This window comes from Vombatus ursinus, unplaced genomic scaffold (assembly GCF_900497805.2).
Source record: "Vombatus ursinus unplaced genomic scaffold, bare-nosed wombat genome assembly UNPS02014807.1, whole genome shotgun sequence".
Lineage (NCBI taxonomy): Eukaryota > Metazoa > Chordata > Mammalia > Diprotodontia > Vombatidae > Vombatus > Vombatus ursinus.
Window position 1 is genome coordinate 51,181,158 of NW_020954585.1, and position 22,150 is coordinate 51,203,307.

At 36.8% G+C, this 22,150-nt stretch overlaps 1 protein-coding gene across 2 annotated transcripts in view; it reads left to right on the forward strand.

Moving 5' to 3' along the window:
• SNX8 (sorting nexin 8) overlaps positions 1 to 22,150 on the forward strand; it is a 54,835-nt gene that overhangs the window by 11,576 nt on the left and 21,109 nt on the right. For both annotated transcript variants that reach the window (XM_027874431.1, XM_027874430.1), the window contains exons 2-4: positions 15,720 to 15,910; positions 19,653 to 19,770; positions 21,245 to 21,366. In XM_027874431.1, the coding sequence (XP_027730232.1) occupies positions 15,720 to 15,910; positions 19,653 to 19,770; positions 21,245 to 21,366 (431 nt within the window). The remainder of the gene's footprint in view (positions 1 to 15,719; positions 15,911 to 19,652; positions 19,771 to 21,244; positions 21,367 to 22,150) is intronic.

Here is a 22,150-nt window from a genome sequence, read left to right on the forward strand (position 1 = left end):
TTTCTTTTTCTTTTTTTTTTTTTTTGGCTAGGCAGTGGGGTTAAGTGACTTGCCCAGGGTCACTCAGCTAGTAAGTGTTATGTGTCTGAGGCCGGATCCACTGCGCCACCTAGCTGCCCCTGCTTGTTCTTTTTTCCTTTCATCTTGGGTAGGATTAACTGACATTATTGAGGGTCATGCAGACTTTGAGTGAGTGTCATATGGTGAAGTAGTTTTCATCAGAGATTAATTACATGTGTAAATTGAGCTTCAGTTTAACAGACCAGATTCTCTGACTCCTCTGTTCTATTCATGGTTATCACTTCTTTTCTTCTGAAGATGTGCATGATTGTTTTGGTGAGTTTTTCCTTTTACAGTCCCTGGTCTGTAAAATGGGGGTAAAGAACTTGCACAAGATTGCTGTGAGGATACAGTGAGATAAAGGATGTCAAATGCTTTGGAAACTGTAAAATGCTATTCAAATAAGTCCTGTTAATTTCCCCAATTTATGACACTAGATGATTTTTTAAAGATATCTTAGTTACTTTATTTACGTAATTCCAAATTGTTTTTTAATTTTTTATTAATTTATATTTAGTTTTCATCATTCACTTCCATAAGATTTTGAGTTCTAAATTTTCTCCCCTTCCCTCTTCTTCCCCTTCCCAAGACAGCATGCATTCTGATATAGGCTCTACATATACATTCATACTAAACATATTTTCACATTAGATGCTAGATGATTTTTGCTGAAAATTTTCCTTTCAGACTGGTGGCTGGCTGGAAGACAGTTTTTCTATCCATTGAGTTAAGTGTAATGTCTCCTTGTGTTGCCAACACTCAAAACAGTTAGAGAAATAAATCACTTCCAAAACTCTATGAAGTAAAAGACTGGATTGTGACAATGTTCCCTTTCAGCTAATTAATAACAAATTGATTTAGAGACTATCCCAGCAACATGGTCCTAGAATGTTTTGGCTATGCACAAACTAGTGAAAATTTCAGTTTTCTTTGGGAATGGGGAAACAATTTAGTTGAATGATCTCAATGTCTAGTTATAGTCAAAGTTAATCAGATTCTGAACAATGCAGAATGACACAGGGAAATGTGTATTACTAATGAAAACTTTCTAGGTGTTCAATCTTCTAATTTACTGTATCCCAGTGAGTTTGTGATGGAGAGGGCTTTCTTGGTATTTTTTTTTAGAATTGCCCCAATGTTTGTCTTTTACAGGTTATTTCTGTTCAGTTTTCACTGTATTTAGACTCATCTACTTATTCACTTCATTTATTTTGGAAACATTTGAACTTCCACTTTTTGAGAGTACAGAAAAATTTTAAATTGAACTGAGAACCAAAGTAGAGGTAGGAGAAAGGGATAGATTACATTGTGAAACAGAGAAGAGAGTAACTTTTTAAAAATATAATTTGGAGGCACTTATTCTGTGGATTTCCTTAAGTTATAAAAATAATCTCCATTCTAAATATGTGGAAAAGTCCTTTCAGCTCTCCTGATGTAAATATTTCTTAAATGATTGGGGCAGAAGAATAAAGTGGACTTTAGCAGTCCCTTTCATAAATGTCTAATTTTAGAGTTAAAGAGATGTAATAACCTGATAACTTTTCTGGCTAGGTTACTTTAACTTTGATCTGAGTCACCAGGAAATCATCTGATAGACAACTGTTTTCAGTACCCTGTTTCAATTTTGTGATGCCCTCAGCAAACCAAAGATTCTTTTTTTCCTGTGGTTACCCTGGTGTCTGCTATGGAAAGTATTAGAACTAGGATTGTGCTGGTAAATATTTAACAACTGGTTGTCTGGAAAAAAATTTTTAGGAAACACATACTTTTAAGTTTAATCTGCATTATTAACATTTTCTCTCTCACTTAAGTCTGGACAATCAACAAAACAACAAATCAAACTCTGATTGGTGGTGATTGCTGATTTCTCAGGTTTAAATACTTACATTGAAAATTTAACAATTAATTGAGAGCCTTAGCCACACCTCTTATTAGAAGCACTGTAAAGCTTGAGAATGATTAGGTTTTTATGAGTGGGCCTCAGTCAGCATGTGATTTACAAAGATCATATGGAAAACAGATATGCTGAAAAACCTATAAAATCATGTTCTTGATTAGGAAAGTATGAAAAAACTTCATTAGAACTTAGTCTTCTGTTAGAGAAATAAGCTTTGGCCTGCAGGTCTCTTGTTAATTTACTTGAATTGGAAGTTTAATACAATATGCTTTATATAGACACAATATTTCTGGGTGTTCTTTGTGAATTTTGAGTTTGTGTGTGGGGATGGGGTATCCTGGGGAGGAGGGCTCAGAGTAAGGAGAGCTTTCTTGTGATTCTTAAGTAAGATACTTAGAAAGATACAATACTTAGAAAGGAACTGGACCTGGAATTAGGAAGATCTGGGTTGAAATTCTGCTTCATACTCTTACTAGCTGTGTGGACTGCAATCAGTGAATTAATAAACATTGAGTGCTTTAATATGTCCCAGGAATTATGCTACAATCTGGGCATACAAAGAAAAAGCAAAAATAGTCATAGGATCATAGATTTAGAGCTGGAAGGGACCTTAAGTGTTACAGAATTCAATTCCCTTATTTTACAGATGAGGAAATTGAGGCACAGAGATTTAAGTGACTTGCCCAGGGTCACAATGCTAGTAAGTATTTGAACTCCGGTCTTCCTGACTTTAAGCACAGCATTCTATCCAATGTTCCCCTCTGTTACCTCATCTATAAAATGAGTAAGTTGGACTCTGACCTCTAAGTCTCTGATCCTCTGATTCCTCCCTACTTACGTTTTCCCCTGCCAAATTGTAGCTTTTAGCCATCATGTATTGGTTGGAGTCATTAAATGTGATCCCCTTTTAGGGGAAAGAACATTGTATAGATAGTTTACTCCAGGCTAGATACAACCCAGGCGATTTTAAACTAAGATGATTCTTTACTTCCCCATGAGCTTTACTTCCTCATGGTCCTGGGATGTCATTGGTGTGGAAATCTGCCTTTCCTAACAGTGGATGTTGTCACCTTCTCTGCCACTTAAAGTCTTAGAGAGTTGCCTAAGCATTGAGAGGTTTTGTGACTAACCCAGAGTCATTTAGCCCTGATATGTCAGATATTGTATTTGGATCCAGGTGTTCCTGGCTTAGAAAGCAGCTTTTTATCCAACACTGTCTCCCTGCCCTTCCCCTGCATTGTTTCTCCAGCAAGAAAAATTGGGAAGGGAGGATAGTAGCGGTAGCAATGATCCATATAGTGCAGATTTGATGAATGTTGTGTTGAAAGGATAGTAGGAGTAGGAATATATCAATGAATGATACTGCTTGTTATTTAAAATATTTTGTTTATGTGGGGGAAAATCCATAACTATAAGAAATATGATGGTTTAAGCATAAATGCACATTTTGGATTGCCCCTTGGTCATTTAGGCATTTAATTCTCTTCTGAGACCGTGGCCTCTGATGAGGAAATTTAAATGTCCATTTTCAAGCACAGTTTGTTACTGTAAAAGGAATATATTTTCCTTCTCTTCTAACACACACACACACACACACACACACCGCCCCCCACTTTTATCAGTGAATCTGAACAGTGTAGCAGTCCAGGTCTTTTACACATAGCTACAAGTGTATTCTAGGATTGAGTCAATATTCATGTCAAGTAATTGAGGGTAGTGTATTGTTATGTGTGCATGTGTTGTATCTTTTCCACTTTATTTTTGTTTGTGAAAGTGTGGTCTAGATTTTCTTTTTTCCTGAAAAGCTAGATTTTGCATAAGTGAAAGCAAGTTTAGTGCATTTTGGGAAAGCTACTGAATTCGTTAACTATTGCTGTTACCTGTCTATGATTTTGACCCGTCTCTCATTGTCCTGTATATATCTGCCATACGTTTTGTTGAGCTATGGAATCTAGCTGTGGAATTTTCCCTGAACTGGATTTCAGTGGGTTAGATATGCTGTAGTTTGGAGGCATTTGGAAATACCTCCCTTCAACAGTTGACTGAATCCAGCAGTACTTCTGCAGGGTAAAACATGTTACGAGTCCTTGGCCAAATCCGAAGGGTTTCTTCCAATAACAAAACAGGCTGCTGAATAACTCTGAATGCATTACTTTACAGCATTCATGTCAGTTCTTGGCCAGCTTGTTTCCCAGCATAAACCTGCAGCTGTACTGAAGTAATCTTGGGAGATAGAGCCAAAACTAAGTAAACCTTTCCATAGCTGTGCAGAAGTCCCATTGGTCTTTGTCTTATGCTTATATCTGAATTTGTAAAAGATATTTGCGTAAAGTATAGAAGTCAACCTTAGAGATATTTATTTTGTGTTTTCTACCCAGTTTAATAGAGATATGTACCTTTCAGGTGAAGGAGTACCTCAAAATGTTAATCCATTGTCGAGTGTAGTGATGTAGACCAATGTTTTCAAACTCAAGTAGAAATGGGGACCATTAAATTATCCAGAACAATCCCTGCATGAGCACATATTAACATTATCTGTGTTACATTTTATTTATTTAATTTGTTAAATAGTTCCCAATTACATTTTAATCTGATTCGAGCAGCCCTTTGAGGTGTTTGGCACTTCCCTTGTAGACCACTACATACATGTTTGTTAGGCGGCTGTATACACACTGCAGCTAAAATCTAGGTATTCTCCAAGAGTTTCAAAGTTTTTCTGTCTTTACCAAGAGGTACTTACAAAGGTCTGATTTACGAATGCTATTTAATTAAAAATTCATTAAGGTGCTAAGGGGAAAAGATTAAAAGAAAATGCCTTGGTCCCTGCTTTCAAAGAGTTTACAATCTACCAGGGATCATGTTTTTTGTATTCAAATAAGTATGATACAAGGTAGGGGTAAAGAGAGATCCAGACAAAGTGCTCTAGTAAGCCAGTGATGTCGAATTGAAAGAAAAGCTGGTGAGCCATGTAAGGATCCTCATAAGAAGCATATCAACTTAGAAAACTACATATTGATATTATTCATGTTTTGTTGTATTTTTTTGTTAAATATTTTCCAATTATGTTTTAATCTGATTCAGCAGCACAGAGGAGTGTTGCCCTGCTGGCCACATGTTTGACACTTCAGCTCTAGGCAGCATTAAAGAGGGAGAGATGCTTTTCATCTGTGTGATCAGAGAAGGTCGTGGAAGAGATGATAGCTGAGCTGGGCCTTGAACAATTGCAGTAGGTAGAAATGAGGAGGAAGTATGTTTCAGGTAGGGGGCTTGCTTACAATGGGAAGGAAGTGCAGGGGCGAGGTTAGGGCACTGCTAGTAGTCCAGTTTGTATTGTAGAGTGTTTGAAGTTGAGCAATGTGAAATGCAATGGAAAGGTAGTTTGGAGCCAGATTGATGAAGAGGGACTAAAATTCCAGACCAAGGAATCTGTATTTTAGCATGCGGGCAGTAGAGAGCCATTGGAAGTTTTTGAGTGGGTAAATGAGAGAGATGATCATTGCATTAGGAAGATTCTAGCAACTACATGAAGGATAGAATGGGGATTGTAGACAGCTACTCTCTCTCTTCTGTCACTGGAGCCCCCACCATCTCTGTTGCTATTGCAGCCACAGACTCCCATACTGGAGTCCTCTGTACCTCACAGCTGGAAGTGCTGCCCCTCCCTGTTCTCCATCATCAGAAAAACTTAAACCTCAGAGAGAGGCTGAATGGCACCCTGCATCAGGTCTCAGCCCCTAAGCTTAGAGTCAGGAAGATAAGAATGTCATTCAGGGAACTAAAGCTGCCCTGACAAGGCGTCAGAGACTGAATGCCCAAAGGACTAGCACCTCAGACACACCAGGCCTGGCAGAGCAGAATGAGTGTGCATCTCACATGTGGGATAGCTTCTGGTTTTTTTTTTTTTTATAGACCCTTGGCATGTTGGGATGAAACTTGGTGCTACATTTCATCACTCAGCAACTGGTCTTCATTTGACTCCCTCCATCTATATCATCTGGTCCAGATCCTTGTGGCTTTTATTTGCTGGTCTGCAGGTTACTTCTCCTACTTAAAATTTTTATTTTTTGTGAACTTTGAAAGGTTAGCAAATATGAATATTTTAATATACAAAGAATAGAAAACAAGATGGCATATGAAATGGAACTTCTATCACGCATTAAGTGTGTACTAAATTTAATGCATTAACAAAGCTGCTTTGTTTGTGTGTGTTCCTTTCTGAATTTCCTCCCATTTTCTAGATTTTAAAGAATGTTTCATCTTTGCTCAAATTTTTTATTTTTTTTTTGCATCACACCCATTACCCAAGCCCCCCTTCTTTCTGTCTCCTCTAGTTAGAACCCTGCCCTTGTAACAAATAAGTATAGCCAAGCAAAACAAATCCACATATTGGCAGTGTCTGAAAATGTATGTCTCATTTTACACCTTAGTCCATTAGCTGTCTGTGAGAGACAGGAAACATACTTCACAGTCATCTTCTGAAGTTACAGGATTGTAGGATTATAAATCTAGACCTGGAAGGGATTTTAGGTCATCTGGACCAACCCTTGTATTTTACAGATCAATCAATAAATACTATGTGCCAGGCACTGTGCTAAGCGCAAATGAGGCCACTGAGAAATTAAGTTACCTGTTGAAGGTCACACAGGTAAGAAGTGGGATTTGATTGTCATTCTCATATCCTGTGCAGAAACAAGCCAGTAGATTTAATGACAAATGGTATAGTTGTGGTACAAGTGTCATATCTGTGCCCTTATTTCTACTTACACTGCAACCAGTCCACTTCACAGTTTTTTCCAACCCTCACCTGGATGATTGCAGTACTTTCTTATTGGTCTTTCTGCTTTTAATCTCTCATATCTCCAATCAGTCCTCTGTGCAATTACCAAAATAATGATCCTAAGGTTATCTGACCATTACCGCATTGCTCAAAAATCTTCAATGACTTCCTATTGTCCGTAGGATAAAATACAAACTTAGTCACATTTAAGGAACACTACAATCTTGCTCCTATCCACAACTCTAGAATTATTTTATACTTCTACCCTTAATTAACTCTAGCTTAACCGGTTACTCTATCTGCTGCTTCTCTTCATTTGCATTTGCATCCCTGTCTGGGATATATACCTCTTCCTAAGCTTAAGTGTCATCATCTCCATGTTGCCTTTTCAGACCTCCCCAAATTTTTAGTATTTCTCCCTCCTTGTTTTCTTTTTATTTTATTTATATATATATATACATTTTTTTGCTGTGTACCATATGGTACCCTAGTAGAATTTAATTTCCTGTAGGGTTGGCCCTGTTTTGTTTTTGCATTTGTCTTTACATGCCTTATCATAATTCCTTTCACACAGTAGGCATTTAGCAATGATTTGTGGAATTGGATTATAATCCTACCCTTGTGCTGCTTTAGCCTTCCAGTCTTCCTCTTCAGGAGCTTTTGTGGTCTCCATGTTGTTGTTGTTGTTGTTGAGTTGTGTCTGATTCTTTGTGATCCCATTTGGGGTTTTCTTGGCAAAAATCCTGGGAGTAGTATGCTCTTTTTTTCTCCAACTCATTTTACATATGAAGAAACTAAGACAGACCAAGTTAGGTAACTTGCCCCAGGATCACACAGCTAGTGTCTGAGGCCAGATTTGAACTCAGAAATAAGAGTCTTCCTGAATCCAGGCCTGGCACTTTACTACACTACCTGGCTGCCCCATGTGGTCTCCACTTATGTTTATTGATTTACTGCGCATAACTCTTATTGAACCTTTCTTCTCAAAGCAGCTCCTAGATTCTCATCGGATCCCCTGTATGGAAGCCAAGGAGGGTACTTGTTTATTTACCAAAGCAAGCAAAGATATGTTCCTAAATTGGGACTCAGTTCTTGTAAGTGGTGGTTAGGCCCTCTAATACTTTTAGTATTACAGTTCTAACTACATTATACATTTTATGGCTAGTTGGGGAACCTAACTACCACTTACATTGTTTCTATGATACAATGCGTTCTGATTCCAAATTATTTACAAATTATGTTGGTATTAGTACACCACCCTTTGTATTCAGTTGGAGATGCTTAGAAATGATACCCTTTTCTCTTTTGTATATTATATATCTGTGGTTACTATATTCTGTTCTAGGAGCATTTTTCTTTTATACCAAAGCTGTTTACTCTTAAGAGGGTTAAGAGGATTGCAATTTTGAGGGTACATTATTTTAAAAAATAAGCATAACATACATAGCACAGAATATTATTATAAGAGAGGTATAAACAACTATTATGGGATTCAGGTGAATGAGAGGTTTTCTAGCCAAGAGGATCAAAGAAATGGTAGAAGAGATGGAAATTGTTTTGGGGCCTTGAAAAATAGGGTTTGAAGGGAGAGTTTTTCAGGTAGAAGTGTGAGCAAAGGTGAAATGGGAAAATGCAGGATGTGCTTGGGGGTCAATACAGCTTTGTTAACACAAAGGGTGGCAGATGGTCAATGAAATAATGCAGGAAAGAGACGTGTAGGCCATATTGGAGAGGACTTTGAATGCCATCTGACAGTTAGCAAATGGAGCATTATAATGTTTTTGCTCTCCAGAAACTCAGAATTGTTTTTCTTCTGGCTCTGCATTTCCTTCTATGCACAGTTCCTTCTATGTTGAGTTAATTACTACACGGTAGCGTTGAGTTAACTAATACAAAAAGGGTTTGTTGTAGAATTTTCAATGAGATCTTCCCTCTGGTTTAGTATTTATACCTCATGACAGAGAAATGATGGACTGTGTAAAATGAGATGAACATTTTTGGACATAGCCAATATAGGAATTTATTTTATTTGATTATGCATATTTGTTAGAAAGTTTTTCCCCCTTGCAGTGGAGGGTAATATGGAAGGGAGAAAAAAATAAAATGCTTGATAATTGAAAAAAAAATAAAATTTAAAAAAAAATAGCTAAAGTAAAAACTATATCAATAATTTGATGTGTAGATAATAAGATAGATTTTTTATGAGATTTCAGTGTGTACCAGAGAATAATCCTCTTTTTAAAAAATGTTTATTAAAAATATAACAATGCACATCAGCAAAAGCAACTGAACTTGACTATTTACTATTTACACTTAACTAATCACTTTTGACACGTACAGTATCATAACTTTTCATTGCCTTCTTCTATGAGCATGTTAGGGTTCCTTTTCTAAGGGGTAGGCAGAGTATGGTCTACCATAACCAGCATCACATTTTCAACTAAGAATGGTTTTTACATTTGTAAATAGTTTACCAACTCCTGCAATTTATCTATTCACTCTCATTTATTTTTATGGATGTTTGAAACCAGACAAAGAGTTAAACAATGTATCCTTAATTGAAAATGGTTCCTTTTTAGATTCTTTCTGTCCATTCCTCATGTGATCAGAGTTCAGTACTGTTGCTAGCATGTAATTAGTTGAACATTCTTGAGTTTAGGTTTTATCTTGACAGTTGATAAAGCTTTTAAAATTGTACTTGAGGGCATTTGCTCAATGATTACTAACCTGTTGTTCTACAAACTGATATCATTGTACGTATCCCAAAATTAAAAGTATAGTCAGATATCTTGTACATGTTTATGACTCTCTATTTTGTGATACTACCTGTCCCTGACCACTGACTGAATTTTGGTCTTCAACTGGGGTGTTTCATCTACCACTTAGCACATTTTAGGGCTGACTGCTGATAAATGCACCTTTTGTAGCTGCATCTGATATTAGACTAAAATCTCTGATTATTTCAGATCTTGTCATTGTATTCTATCACTATAGAAACCTAAAAACCTTTGAGGTTCACCGTGCGCTCTTTCATCTGTTATTTGGGCGTAGCTCTTCACTTCAAAATCTCATTAATGGAATCTTCTTATACAGTCAACCTATTGCTATAAATGTGATAAACATTATATAAGAGAAGAAAAAGTTTACAGTCTTTATTTCAGTCTTGTTTCCTATTGTTGCTGGGTAATATCTTAAAGTTTGGGGAGAACACTTTACTTTGAGAGAGAGAGAGAGAGAGATCTTAGTATTTTACAAATATCTGGGTCAACTTGAAATTATTTAGTTGCTTTTTAAAAATATTTTATTGATGTCTTTTTTTTTTTTAACATCAGAAAAGCAGTAAAGCAAAACCAGGCAATAAAGCAACTGGAGACAGAGTATTATAGGGAACTCGATTTGGCAGCAGAAGACCTAGGTTCAATGCTGCCTCAGGTGGGCAAATCACTTAATATCTCTGTGCCTTAATTTCCTCTTTGTAAAATGAGGGGGTTGGACTAGATGGTCCCTAAAGTCTCTTTCAGCTCTGAATTTATGATCCTTTGACCTGGGTCTGATTGGTTATACTACATTTTATTTAAATGCTTCTTCAATTACATAAATGCAAATTAATTTCTTATCTGAACAAATCCAAAGGGATTTATTTTTATTCAGGTTTTAAAGAATAACATAGTCTTAGTTTTATTTATTTATGTGAAAGTTTGTGCCAGACTTAGACTTTTTTCTCAGCAAATATTACCTCTTGTTTATAATTAAAAAGAAAAATTTTTCTTTTAGTGCTTTCTCAGCAAGAAGCTTTATCATAATTTCCTTGATTTCTTATAAGAGTTTAGACAGGAATTGAATCCATTTGAATAATTGCCTACTGTTGCATGAGTAATAGGGTAACTTGTTTCTCTGAAGAAAGTTGAGGTTTAAAGGGTTATTTCTTTGAGTACTGTGACCAGGAATTATAGCCCTAAGGAGACTTGTGGGCCATTGATGTGGGATAATAACAGTTTCAAATATATCTTCTTGAAATGAACTCTGAAGAAGCTGCTGACTTGTGAATTTGGGAGCACTAGTTTTGAAATTTTCAGACAGGCTTCCTGCTAACTCTGGGAAGCCCAGCTTGGAGGTTTCCTTTTCATTGCTTTCAGTAATGAAACTTGGACAGCAAGGAGATCAAATCAGTCAATACCTAAAGAAATTAATTCAAGTTTTTCACTAGAAGGTCAAATACTGAAGTCGAAGCTTAAATATTTTGGCTACATAGTGAGAAGACAGGACTCATTGGAAAAGACCCTGATGTTGGGAAAGATTGAAGGAAACAGGAAAAGGGAATGGCAGAGGATGAGATGGATAGATAGTGTCATGGAAACAACAAGTGTGAACTTGGGTATTCTTCAAGAGACAGTGGAGGATAGAAGGGCCTGGAGTGCTGTGGTCCATGGGGTCACAAAGAGTCAGACGTGACTGAACAGCAACAAACAAGAACTAGCCTTTTTTTCAGATGGACTCTTGACTTTGATTTGTCAAGTTTAAATCCTAGTTTTATATCATTTCCCCATAAATGTGCTTAAGGCACATAGTAGATCTTTCATAAATGTTTGTTGAAATGTAAAGAGACTCCAATTCCTTTGTTGTTAGCAAAATGTGTCATCTTGCTTAAGTTATTATAGCTCTGTTGAGCCACAGTTTCTCAGTAATGTGATGTGATTGATCTCCAGTTCTAACTCTCAGCCTCTGTAATTCTAACCCAGAATACTCTAGAGACATGTAGTCCTCTTAGAATCAGAAAACCTCAGCTTTCAGATATAAGCCTTCACTGGTGACTTCATCAAATCTTAATGGACTAATGCTTCTTCTGGGGCAGTTAGATGGCACAGTGGGTAGAGTGTAGGACCTGGAGTCAGGAAGACTTCTCTTCCTGAGTTCAAATTTGGTGTCAGACACTTACTGACTGTGTGACGCTGTTTGCCTCAGTTTACTCATCTGTAAAATGAGCTGGAGAAGGAAATGGCATTCCAGTATCTTTCCAAGAAAACCCCAGATGGGATCGTGAAGAGTTGGACACAACTGAAAAACAATGGAACAAGAACGCTTCTTCACTGCTGCCCTTATCCCTTATGCTAGCCTGTATTGTCTTTTGTTGTCATTCATAGTCATCACCTCTAACTGTGGCAGAAAAGAGACAGGTGCAGCAAGAACATTTTAGAGGATGGAAGAGAGGTCTCACTGTCTTAACAAAGACAGTTGCAGAATTATCTGAATAACAACAAAAATCACATTCTTTCTGATTTTTAGTTCTTCTAAGCCTGACATACTAAGGAAAGTGATTTGTTTTGTATCTGTTTGGCTGATTGCATGAAATGTCCTTCAAATAGCAGATATTTCAATGGTTACATCTATTTAAACGGATCTATCATAGGTTGGAGCCATTGGTAGGTAGAGCTGCCAGTTTCCCCACATTCTAGGCACATGTCTCAAATTTTAACTTGCCAGAAAGGATGGGAGAATTCATTGAAAGTCCTACAGGAAGATTTTCCTGTTTTGGTTCTTCTCGTTGATCTTCATCAATCAGTATTTATTGATGAATGGTAACATATCAGATACTTTCAAGGAGCTAGAAATACCTCAAAGAGTCACAGTGTAAGAAACAAAATGAACAAATATGAATCATTCTTTTTTTTTTTATAATGTGTTTTTCCCCTCAATCTATTTATTTTAAAGGAATGGTAATCAGCATCATTGGAGGGTTGAGTGACAGCTGACAAGGAAAATTTTTAAGAACTAGAACAGAATTTTCTTTTTGAAGCCACATTAGGGAAAAGAAGATCTTTTTTTCAATGACTTGGACAAAGGAACTAGATGATATGCTATAAAAAATTGCAGTTGACATCAAAGCTAAGAGATATTGGGGCAGCTAGGTGGTGCAGTGGATAGAGCACCAGCCCTGGAGTGAGGAGGACCTGAGTTCAAATGTTGCCCCATACACATAACACTTACTAGTTGTGTGACCCTGGGCAAGTCACTTAACCCCATTGCCTAGCAAAAAACAAACAAACAAACAAAAAAGCTAAGAGATATTGCTCACATTGAATGACGACAATCAGGATTCAGAAAGAGATTATCAGGTTAGAACATCTGGCCCAAATCAAAGAAGGAATAGCATCACTGCTCTTGGTGAGTAAATGACATAAAAAAGGCAGAGCTGTTTATCTCATTTTGCTTTTGTTTTCTCTACCAAGGAGAATAATATTCAGACTGGAAAAGACAGAACAAAAATGGCTGCTAAGGAGTTGATGCTTCCTAAAAAGAGATAGAAATAAAGCACCATGTTGTTTTTAATCAATTCAAGTCACCTCGATCAGATTAACTACTCATTAAGGAGCTGAGAACTGACAGTTGTGAATGCTGAGTCACTGTTAACCATCTTTATGCAGGATTGGAAAAGGGCAGACTAATCAATTTAAAAGGAAAGAGAATGGAGTCTGTCAATTATAGTGAGCTTGATTTTGATTCCTGATAAAATTCTAGAACATGTTAATTAAAAAGATGGTAAATGACTGTCCAAAGAAAGGCTATGTTGTAAAGAGCTAACATAGCTTCAAGAAGAGTCCAATCTGATCTAAATTCACTTCCTTTTTTGACATAGTTGCTATACCAGCAGATTAGGGAAAATGCTGTAGATACAATTCATCTTTGCTGTTCTTGTGGAAAATATGGAGAGTTGTGGGCTAGACAGTATTCCACATAGATCAATTCAAAACTTGTTGGATGGCTGGGTCTAAAGAGTAGTCATAAATGGTTTTATATCAGCTTGGAAGGATCTCCAGTAGAGTGTCCTAGAGATCTTTAACTGACCTTGTGATGTTTAACTTTTTTTTTCAATGACTTCAGTAAAAGAAATAAGTGTGCTTAAAAAATTTTCAGTTTACATAAAAGCTAAGGGGATTGTTAATATGGGATAACAAAATCAGTATTTGAAAAGATCTCAGCAGGTTAGAACATTGGGTATAATCGAGTAGGATGGAATATAATGGGGATAAATTTAAAACCTTGCAAATTAGGTTAAAAAAATCAATTTCACAAGTATAAGATGGAGCAGGTATAGTAGACAGCAGTTATGAATAATATTTTGGGTTTCAGGGGACTGAAAATTCAGTATGGTCTCCCAGTGTATGGAAGTTTAAAAAAGCTAATACAATCCCAGGTTTAATAAGAAACATAATTTTCAGTACTAATGACATGAAAGCTTTGTTGTACTTTGCCTTGTTCAGACCACATCTGAAGTATTGTATTGGAGGATTGTTCCTTAAAAAAAAATTCTGAACTCAGCAAGCACCAAATAAAATGACCATTTTCGTGTACATAGTAGAACAGAGAAAGAGGATTGATTGTACATATAGCTGTGAAGGTCTATTGTGTACAACTTGCTTTTCTTTTATTATGTTACGTGCCATAAATGATAAATACAAATTATTACGTACCATTAATGTATAATAAATTCCAAAATGTAACTTTCAAAGCCGTCCTACTTGTCTGTGAGTCTTTTTGCCCTTCCTTTTGTTTTTATCTGTGCTTTTAAAAAATGCTTCAATGGCCCTCTTTATCTCCCTTTTGGGGGCAGTCTTATCCCTATCCTCTTTCCCCCTCCCACCTTCCCTAATTGGAAAAGAAAAGAAAAACAAAACCCTTATAACACATTTGTATAGTCAAGCAAAACAAATCCCCACATTTGCTGTGAACAAAAATGTATATCATTCTGCATATAGTGAGTCCATTACTTCCTTTTCAAGGGGTGGGTTAATTCATCATTGGTCATTGCCTTCATCAGATTTTTAAGTATTTGAAAGTTGTTTCTCTTTACAGGTTGCTGTTATTTTGTAAATTGTTTGTCAGGTTCTGCTCACTTCCATCTTCAATAATTCTCATAAGTCTTCCCAAGTATTTTTTGAAACTGTCCTTTTCATAATTTCTTGTGAAACAATAATAGTCCACTAAATTTCTACATCATAATGTGTTCCGCCATTCGTCAATTGATGGAGTGCCTTTTGGGGGGGAAGAAAATCTGGATTTTGCTGAAAGGGGAGTGGTGGTGAAAGGCCTTGAGATTATGCTATATAAAGACCTGATAAGTGCCATCATATGAAAAAGAGAATAGATTTGCTCCGTTTAGTCACAGAGGACAGAACTAGGAGTAACAGGCAGAAATTAAGGTCCGCAGTGAGGAAAAACTATGAAAAAGAGCTGTCTACAAGAAGAATGGACTGTTCTGGGAGATAGTGGGCAGGGTGGCTCTTCTCCTGCCCCCTCCCCACTAGAGGTCTTCAAACAAAGCCTGGATGACCTTTTGTTGGGGATTTTGTAGCTTGGATTCTTGTTCGAGAATGGGTTAGATTACATAACCTCTGAGGCCTCTTCCATCTGTGGGAGATAATGTGAAAATTGTTTGAGTTCAGAATTTTTTGCTTCATTTTGACACCTCTTGATGGTGGAAGGAATTTTTTTTTATAATTAGAGAATATTTCAAATATTATTTTCTTCTATACCATTGAGCCCAGGACAATATTAGATTCTATTCTGTGAAGAAATAATTTTCTTGAGCAATTTCCAGAAAGGAAGTGTATACATCTGCTGATTCACAAGCAGGTGGGGAGTCCAAGCGACTGGTGCTTGGAATGTGCAGAAAGGCATTTCAGCTGAGCTGTGAGTCTAGAATGAATGAGTATGTGTAATATGTGCAAGGAGTGGATTGGTTACATTGGTTGGCCAGAGTCCAGATGCTGAGATAGCATATAGTGAAGGGAAGGGAAAGCAGATCAGAGGTTGCTGCTTCCTAAGCTTTTTTTTTTTAAATACACTTTTATTGATAACTTTTGTTTTTATGTTGCCCTGTAACCCTCTGACTCCTCTTCCCAAACAGCTACCCATGCGATGACTTTTTTTTTCCCCTAAAGAAAAAGGTCTTAAACTGTTTTTAATGTGTTCACTGTTTCTTCTCAGACTTGCCAAAGCCTCAGGTAATCGAGCAGAGGGAACCAGATTCATTTCGAATGCAGATGCCTCAAGGGAACCCGTTACTGCTGTCTCACACCCTGCAGGAGCTGCTGGCCAGGGACACTGTGCAGGTGGAGCTCATTCCTGAGAAGAAGGGCCTCTTCCTGAAACACGTGGAATACGAAGTTTCCAGCCTGGTAATGGAGTCCTGTCTGATGGAAGGAAAGAGGGAGGTGGAAAAGGAGAACAGAAAAATCATGTGATTTGCTGTCGTATTGAATTGAAATAGTTAAAAGAAAAAAAAATGAGGTGGCAGCATCTTAAATAGTTTTGTTGCTCATATAATCCTGCCCTGCAGCATCACTTACTAACTGCCCTCCCAAAGTGACCTTTTATGATCTTTATTATGACCATCTCTCAAGCAGAGATGTGTGAATTAGGTACATTTATTTTGGCAATGATTTTGAAATATTAGTAAATTATTGAGGGCCAGAATAGGGGGCTGAGTAGTTTCCTTTGGTTTTAAATTAAGTTCTTAAGGGACAAAGATCAGAATGAAGCCTTTTTCATGCTTTCATGATTCTTTAGAAGGGGTATATAGCTCTCCCCAAAATAGTGGTTACCAAACTGGAGTCTTTTTTTATAGAACCATCATAGTCTTAGTAATGTAATCCTTTTCCTGCCTGATTACCCAGGCTGCATATATATATACATCCCCTGCCCCTCATATACTCTTCCTAGTTGACTTGCTGTTCCCTACACACGGTCCATCTCTTGCCCTTGTGCCTTCATACAGGTTGTTCTTCCTCATCATTGAAATATTCTTCCTCCTTGCCTTTGCCTCTTAGAAGCCCAGGTTTCCTTCAAGACTCAGTTCATGTGCTACCTCCTTCAGGGCACCCAGGTTTAAAACCTGAGAGTCATCCTCAACTTCTCACGTTGCCTTACCTTACACGTCCAGTCAGTTGCCAACTCTTGCCAATTCTACCTTCATAACATCTCTTGAATACATCATTTTCTCTACACTTGCATGGCCATCATCTTAGTTCAGGACCTTGTAATCCTTTTCCAGGACTTCTCTGAGAGCCCCCTAATTGGCCTCCCTGCCTTGAGTAACTTGAGTTACTTGAGTAACTCCATTTTCTAATCCCGATATCCCCATATAGCTGCCAAAGTTATGTTCCTAAAGTATGGCTCTGACCATGTCGCTTGCTTGATAAATTCTAGTGATTCCCTATTGCCTCTAGGATTTAATACAAACTCTTCTCTGACATTTAAAGGCCCTGGTTGGTTGACTCCAATTTACCTTTCTAGGCTTATTACATATTTATTCCCCTGCATGTACTCTATGATCCAGTCAAACTGTTCTGCTTACTGTTCTTTACACAGAACACTCCATTTTACATTTAGGTGCCTTTGCCCAGGCTGTCCCCCCATGCCATGCACTCCTTCCTTACCCCTGCCCTTAGATCCTCTGGTTTCCTTCAAAGTTCAGCTCCAACAGAACTCTTACATGATAGTTTTCAAGCTCTACTCCATTTTTAGTGTTCCCTCCCCAAGAATTACCTTGTATTTATCTCTCATACATTTTCTTTGTACTTAGATATGTGCTTCTTTAGAATTACCTTGTATTTATCTTTCATACATTTTCTCTATATTTAGATATGTATTTATTGTGTCTTTTAGAATGAAACTGCTTCATTTTGTATTTGTATCCTTGGTGCCTAGAACTGTGCCTGACACAAAATAACCTCTTGATAAATGCTTGTTGATTGCTTTATTGATTTAAGAATTAGCCTTTTCTTATTCTCTAGTTGTTGTTGCCCCCCCAAATCACTGTTTATGTATTTTGTGTACACACCTATATGTGTGCATATTGTCTCCACCAGCAGAACATAAGGTCTTTGAGGGTAGACATTGTTTCATTTTTGTATTTGTGTCCCCAGTAACTGGTACAGTGCCTAGCATGTAGTAAGTACTTAATGAATGCTTATTGATTGATCTGTGATAGTTTTGACATTTTGGTCCAGTCATAGTAAATTGTAATAGTGGATTTAGTTTTTTATCTTTGGAATGAGCCTATCAATAAAATGTAGTAAGAGTACTCTTCCATTATACAGTATTTGTATTCAAGAGACCCAGCAAGGTCAAGAAGCTATTCTGGGATAATACTGTTCATTCATAGCTACAATATTTCTACATAGGATCCCTTTTGCTACAAGGCAGTGTAGAAGAAATTATCATAGACAAATTATCTTGGGCAATAAATAATACAGTGAAGAGATGATGAAGGCTAGAACTAGAGTAGTGGTAGTAGGAGTGAAGAGAAATAGATGTGAGAGACGTTACTGAGTTTGAATTGACAGGATTTGGCATCTTACTGGATATAGGAGTGTGGGGAAAAGGGAAAAGAGAGATTGGAGGAAAGTGAAGAGATGAATATTACTTTTTGTTTTGTTTTTCTGAGGCAGTCAGGGTTAAGTGACTTGCCCAAGATCACACAGCTATTAAGTATCTGAATATTACTTTTGAACTTAGATGTTTGGTAAGGTGATAGTACACTCAACAGTATGGGGGCATTTGTGTAGGAGGAAGGATGATGATTTTTGGACATGTTGATTTTGAATTTCCGGTAGTACATCCAGGAGGAGAAATCTAGCAGACAGTTGGAGTTGGATTAGGATCCAAATCCAGTTGGAACTGGATTTCAGGATACAGATATAAATATACCTAGATAGGTAGAAAAATAAATATCTTACTCTTCATTTGGAGGTATGTGGATAAATCTCTAATCCTGATATTTCTCCTTTTATCTAGTCCCAAATCACTAATTGATCAAATCTCTCTCTCTCTCTCTCTCTCTCTCTTTCCCCCTCTCTCCCTCCCTCCCTCCCTCCCCACATGAGTGTATATGTGTGTGTGTGTGTGTGTTTGTGGGGGTGTGTGTGTTTTGGAGCTATAGGTATACAGGTAAACCCATGGAAATGGATGAGATGGCTAAGGGAGAGAGTATAGAATTAAAAAAAAAAGAAGGCCCTGGAAAGTGTCTTGGATATATCTTTTTACCAACGGGTTAAAAGTAGTACTTGTCACAGTGACTATAAAAATGTAATTGGAGACAAGTGCAACCACAAAAAAAATTGTAACTAAATGATGCAAAATTATGAAGTACTCACTTGGCCCCAAAGAAGAGCTGTAGGAAGACATATGTCCTGCTTCTTTGCAGAAGGAAGTAGAGGTCTTCAGATGTGGAACACTGCATATTATGTCAGATTTTTTTTCCTGTTGATTGGTTTTGATGGCTACCCCCCACTTCCTTTTTTAAATTCTATCTTATAAGGGATACCTTTCTGGGAAGGGGAGAAGTATAGGAGGAAATGTGGATATTTTATGAACAAAAGATAGCAGTACAAATCTATTTTTTTAAAAGTGTTGATTGATCAAAGACTTTTGTAGTGAGCCTTAGCTAAAATGAAATACTTGCTACTGAGAATGAGGAATATATTATTTTTAAATGTCTTTATTGTGAGTCAGAAAAGAAACATAGTAGATGAAATGTAGCTACAATTTCATGTGCCCATTGATTTTCCCTTTAATGAGTCGGAAGCCTTATATGCCTTTAAAAGTCTTTTGAACAGGGTCCAAGGACCCTTTCAGCAGATCCCCGTAGCCTTTTTATCTTCATTCTCCAATATCTGAATGCTAATAACTCACATAGAATAACAGTATTGTGATATTAAAAACTTGATACATTAGCCTGATTTGAAGAAATCACTAGATTTCTCCTTAAGGTAAGGAAGGAATCATTGGAAAATTGGTGAAATTATACTCATCACTTTTTAATTTCTGTTGGGGCAGAAAGAAGGAAAGAATGAATAATGGGCTGTAGTAGTTATTACTGTCCAGTTTGAGCATTAAAATCTCTCTTTTTTTTTTTAGCGCTTCAAGTCCTCCGTGTACAGAAGGTACAATGACTTTGTGGTCTTCCATGAGATACTGCTACAGAAGTTCCCCTATCGAATGGTGCCAGCACTTCCACCCAAGAGAATGCTGGGAGGTAAAGCTGGGATTTCGGGCAAATAGAATGGCAGAAAGGAAAACATTATCAGTATAGTGAAGTCTGCTTAATTATTGTAACTCAAATAGTTATAGTCTTTCATTGGCATAGTCTTTAGTTTCAAACCCCAGTGGGCATTTAGGTTCCACTCTTGGCTTAATGCATTTTCTTGGCTGTCATTTCTTTGACATCCTAGAGAATTTGGAAGTGGTGGAGAGAATGGTGCTTTGTAATGAATTATGCACATCATTTTGAGGAATCCAAAGGATGCCATATACAGCATGGAACAGAAAGCATATAATAATTTTTGAGAGTTTACTAAAGATCTTCAATTTTATTTACTGAATCAAAGTAGAGAATTAGATAGAATTTGAATCTGGCTACCATTAAAGCAAAGACCTTTGTTTAGTCCAGCTTTTGATAAATATTAACAGTATGATATTGGGTAAGTCGCTTAACCTCTTGGTCCCCAAGGCAGCTCTCTAAAACTATTAACCACAATCATGTTGTGTGTAGCAGTGGTGGTAGTTTCCACACTAGTATATCCTCATATTGATGAAATTACAGATCTGGAATAAAAAACAAAACCAAAATTTCATTTAGTACCTCTGAAAGTGTTAGGTAGTGTGGAAAGATACTTGATAGTATTTGAAAGAAAAATTATCATTCAATGGAATTCTTATCATTTGATTTTAAAAAATAATGTGTATTATTAATTACCAAGCCCAAATATTCTTTAGTATAAAATATATATCCAATCTTTTTTTCTCCCTTATGTAGAAAAAAGTACGAATGAAAGCTTTTAATTTGAAGCAAATACAAAATAAACTAGGCTAGTATTTGAAAGTTGAGGGAAGTAGAATTGATTTTAATTAAGATGTAAAAGTGCAACAGAACTCATTTATTCATAACAAAAAGGCTTTTATTTAGCTGGACATAGCTTGCAATCCAATTTAGTTTCCAGTCTGTTATGTAGAAGTAGGATTTGTTGTTTTCCTTTTCATTGCCTAACTTTTCAAAATATAGCTAATTCCCATTAGTGCAAATAATGAAGTCCACTGAGTGGTCGCATATATGTGAATTTGTACTATTTGAATTTATGGTTATGTAAATTATGTTAATTGTTCCAGCTCAATAGGAATATGCAGTTCAAATTAAAATAAGATGACCACTTCATGGCATTTATTATTTGTATTAATTGGAACCTGGCAATCATATGTAGAAGGTGTGGCTCCTGCCTCTCCTAACACTTCTTTGGCTCTGTTGTGTTGGTGATGCTTATGCTCCCAGGATTAGGAGCTCAGTCGAGCCAATATGAAAAGTTGTGAGCTTCATTTTTGTGTACTACCAGATTCAGGATTGTTTGAATGTAGAAGGTTGTTAGTATTGAGGATGGTAACAGCTCCAGTTTGGGTAAGGTTAAGGGGCAATGGAACTTCCTTTGTAAATGTTCATACGCTTTTATTTCCTCTAGCTGACAGAGAGTTCATTGAGACCAGACGGAGAGCTTTGAAACGCTTCATTAACCTGGTGGCCCGGCATCCCCCTTTCTCGGAGGATGTAGTCCTGAAACTGTTCCTCTCATTCAGTGGCTCAGTAAGTATTGTTTAAAAATAACATCAATGTGAATTTTTCATTCTACTTGTATAGTAGAGTAAGTATTTTTCTGCTCATAAATCTGTTTTCTTTTTTATCTCCTTTTCTTTTTCTATCACCTGTCTTTTGTCTTTGGCCTTAAAGCACCGAAGGTATATTTCTTAAGAGTGACTGGGTGTACGTATTGTGTGTAGAGGAAATTAACCTTATACTCAGTACCCTTTTGAGAGGTGTACTTGGTTATGGCAATGTAGCATTTAGGCTTATCTTTGTTAGAAATGTTTCGTTTTTTAATTGTAATTAATGGTAGGATTTAAAGACTATTTACATACAGCTATATCCCTTGGATCATGTAGTTATATGTATTTCAGATGTTGTGGAAAAGTGTTTAGATACAAAACCAAACACATTACTTTGATGTTTTATTGATTTTTTTTTTTACATAGCTATCACTTCCTAGTGACCCTGTATCAAATAGAATCCCTCTCTCATAACATAGAAACATAGCAAAACAACTTAATACATTGGTCATGTTTTAACCACTTTTTACCAACAAAGATCTAGTGGTAATTTAATAAGTAATTTGAGAATCAGGCTTGTGGGAAACAGATGAAATCCAGTCAATAAGCTGGTCAGTTGTTAAGTATTTATTAAGTGCCTGGTAAGTGTCAGGCATTTTGCTAATCTCTAGGGGTACAAAATTTAGAGGCAAAGGACATTCTCAGCCTTTAAGGAACTATAGTTTAATAAGGGAGACAATAAACAAACAAATACATACAAACAA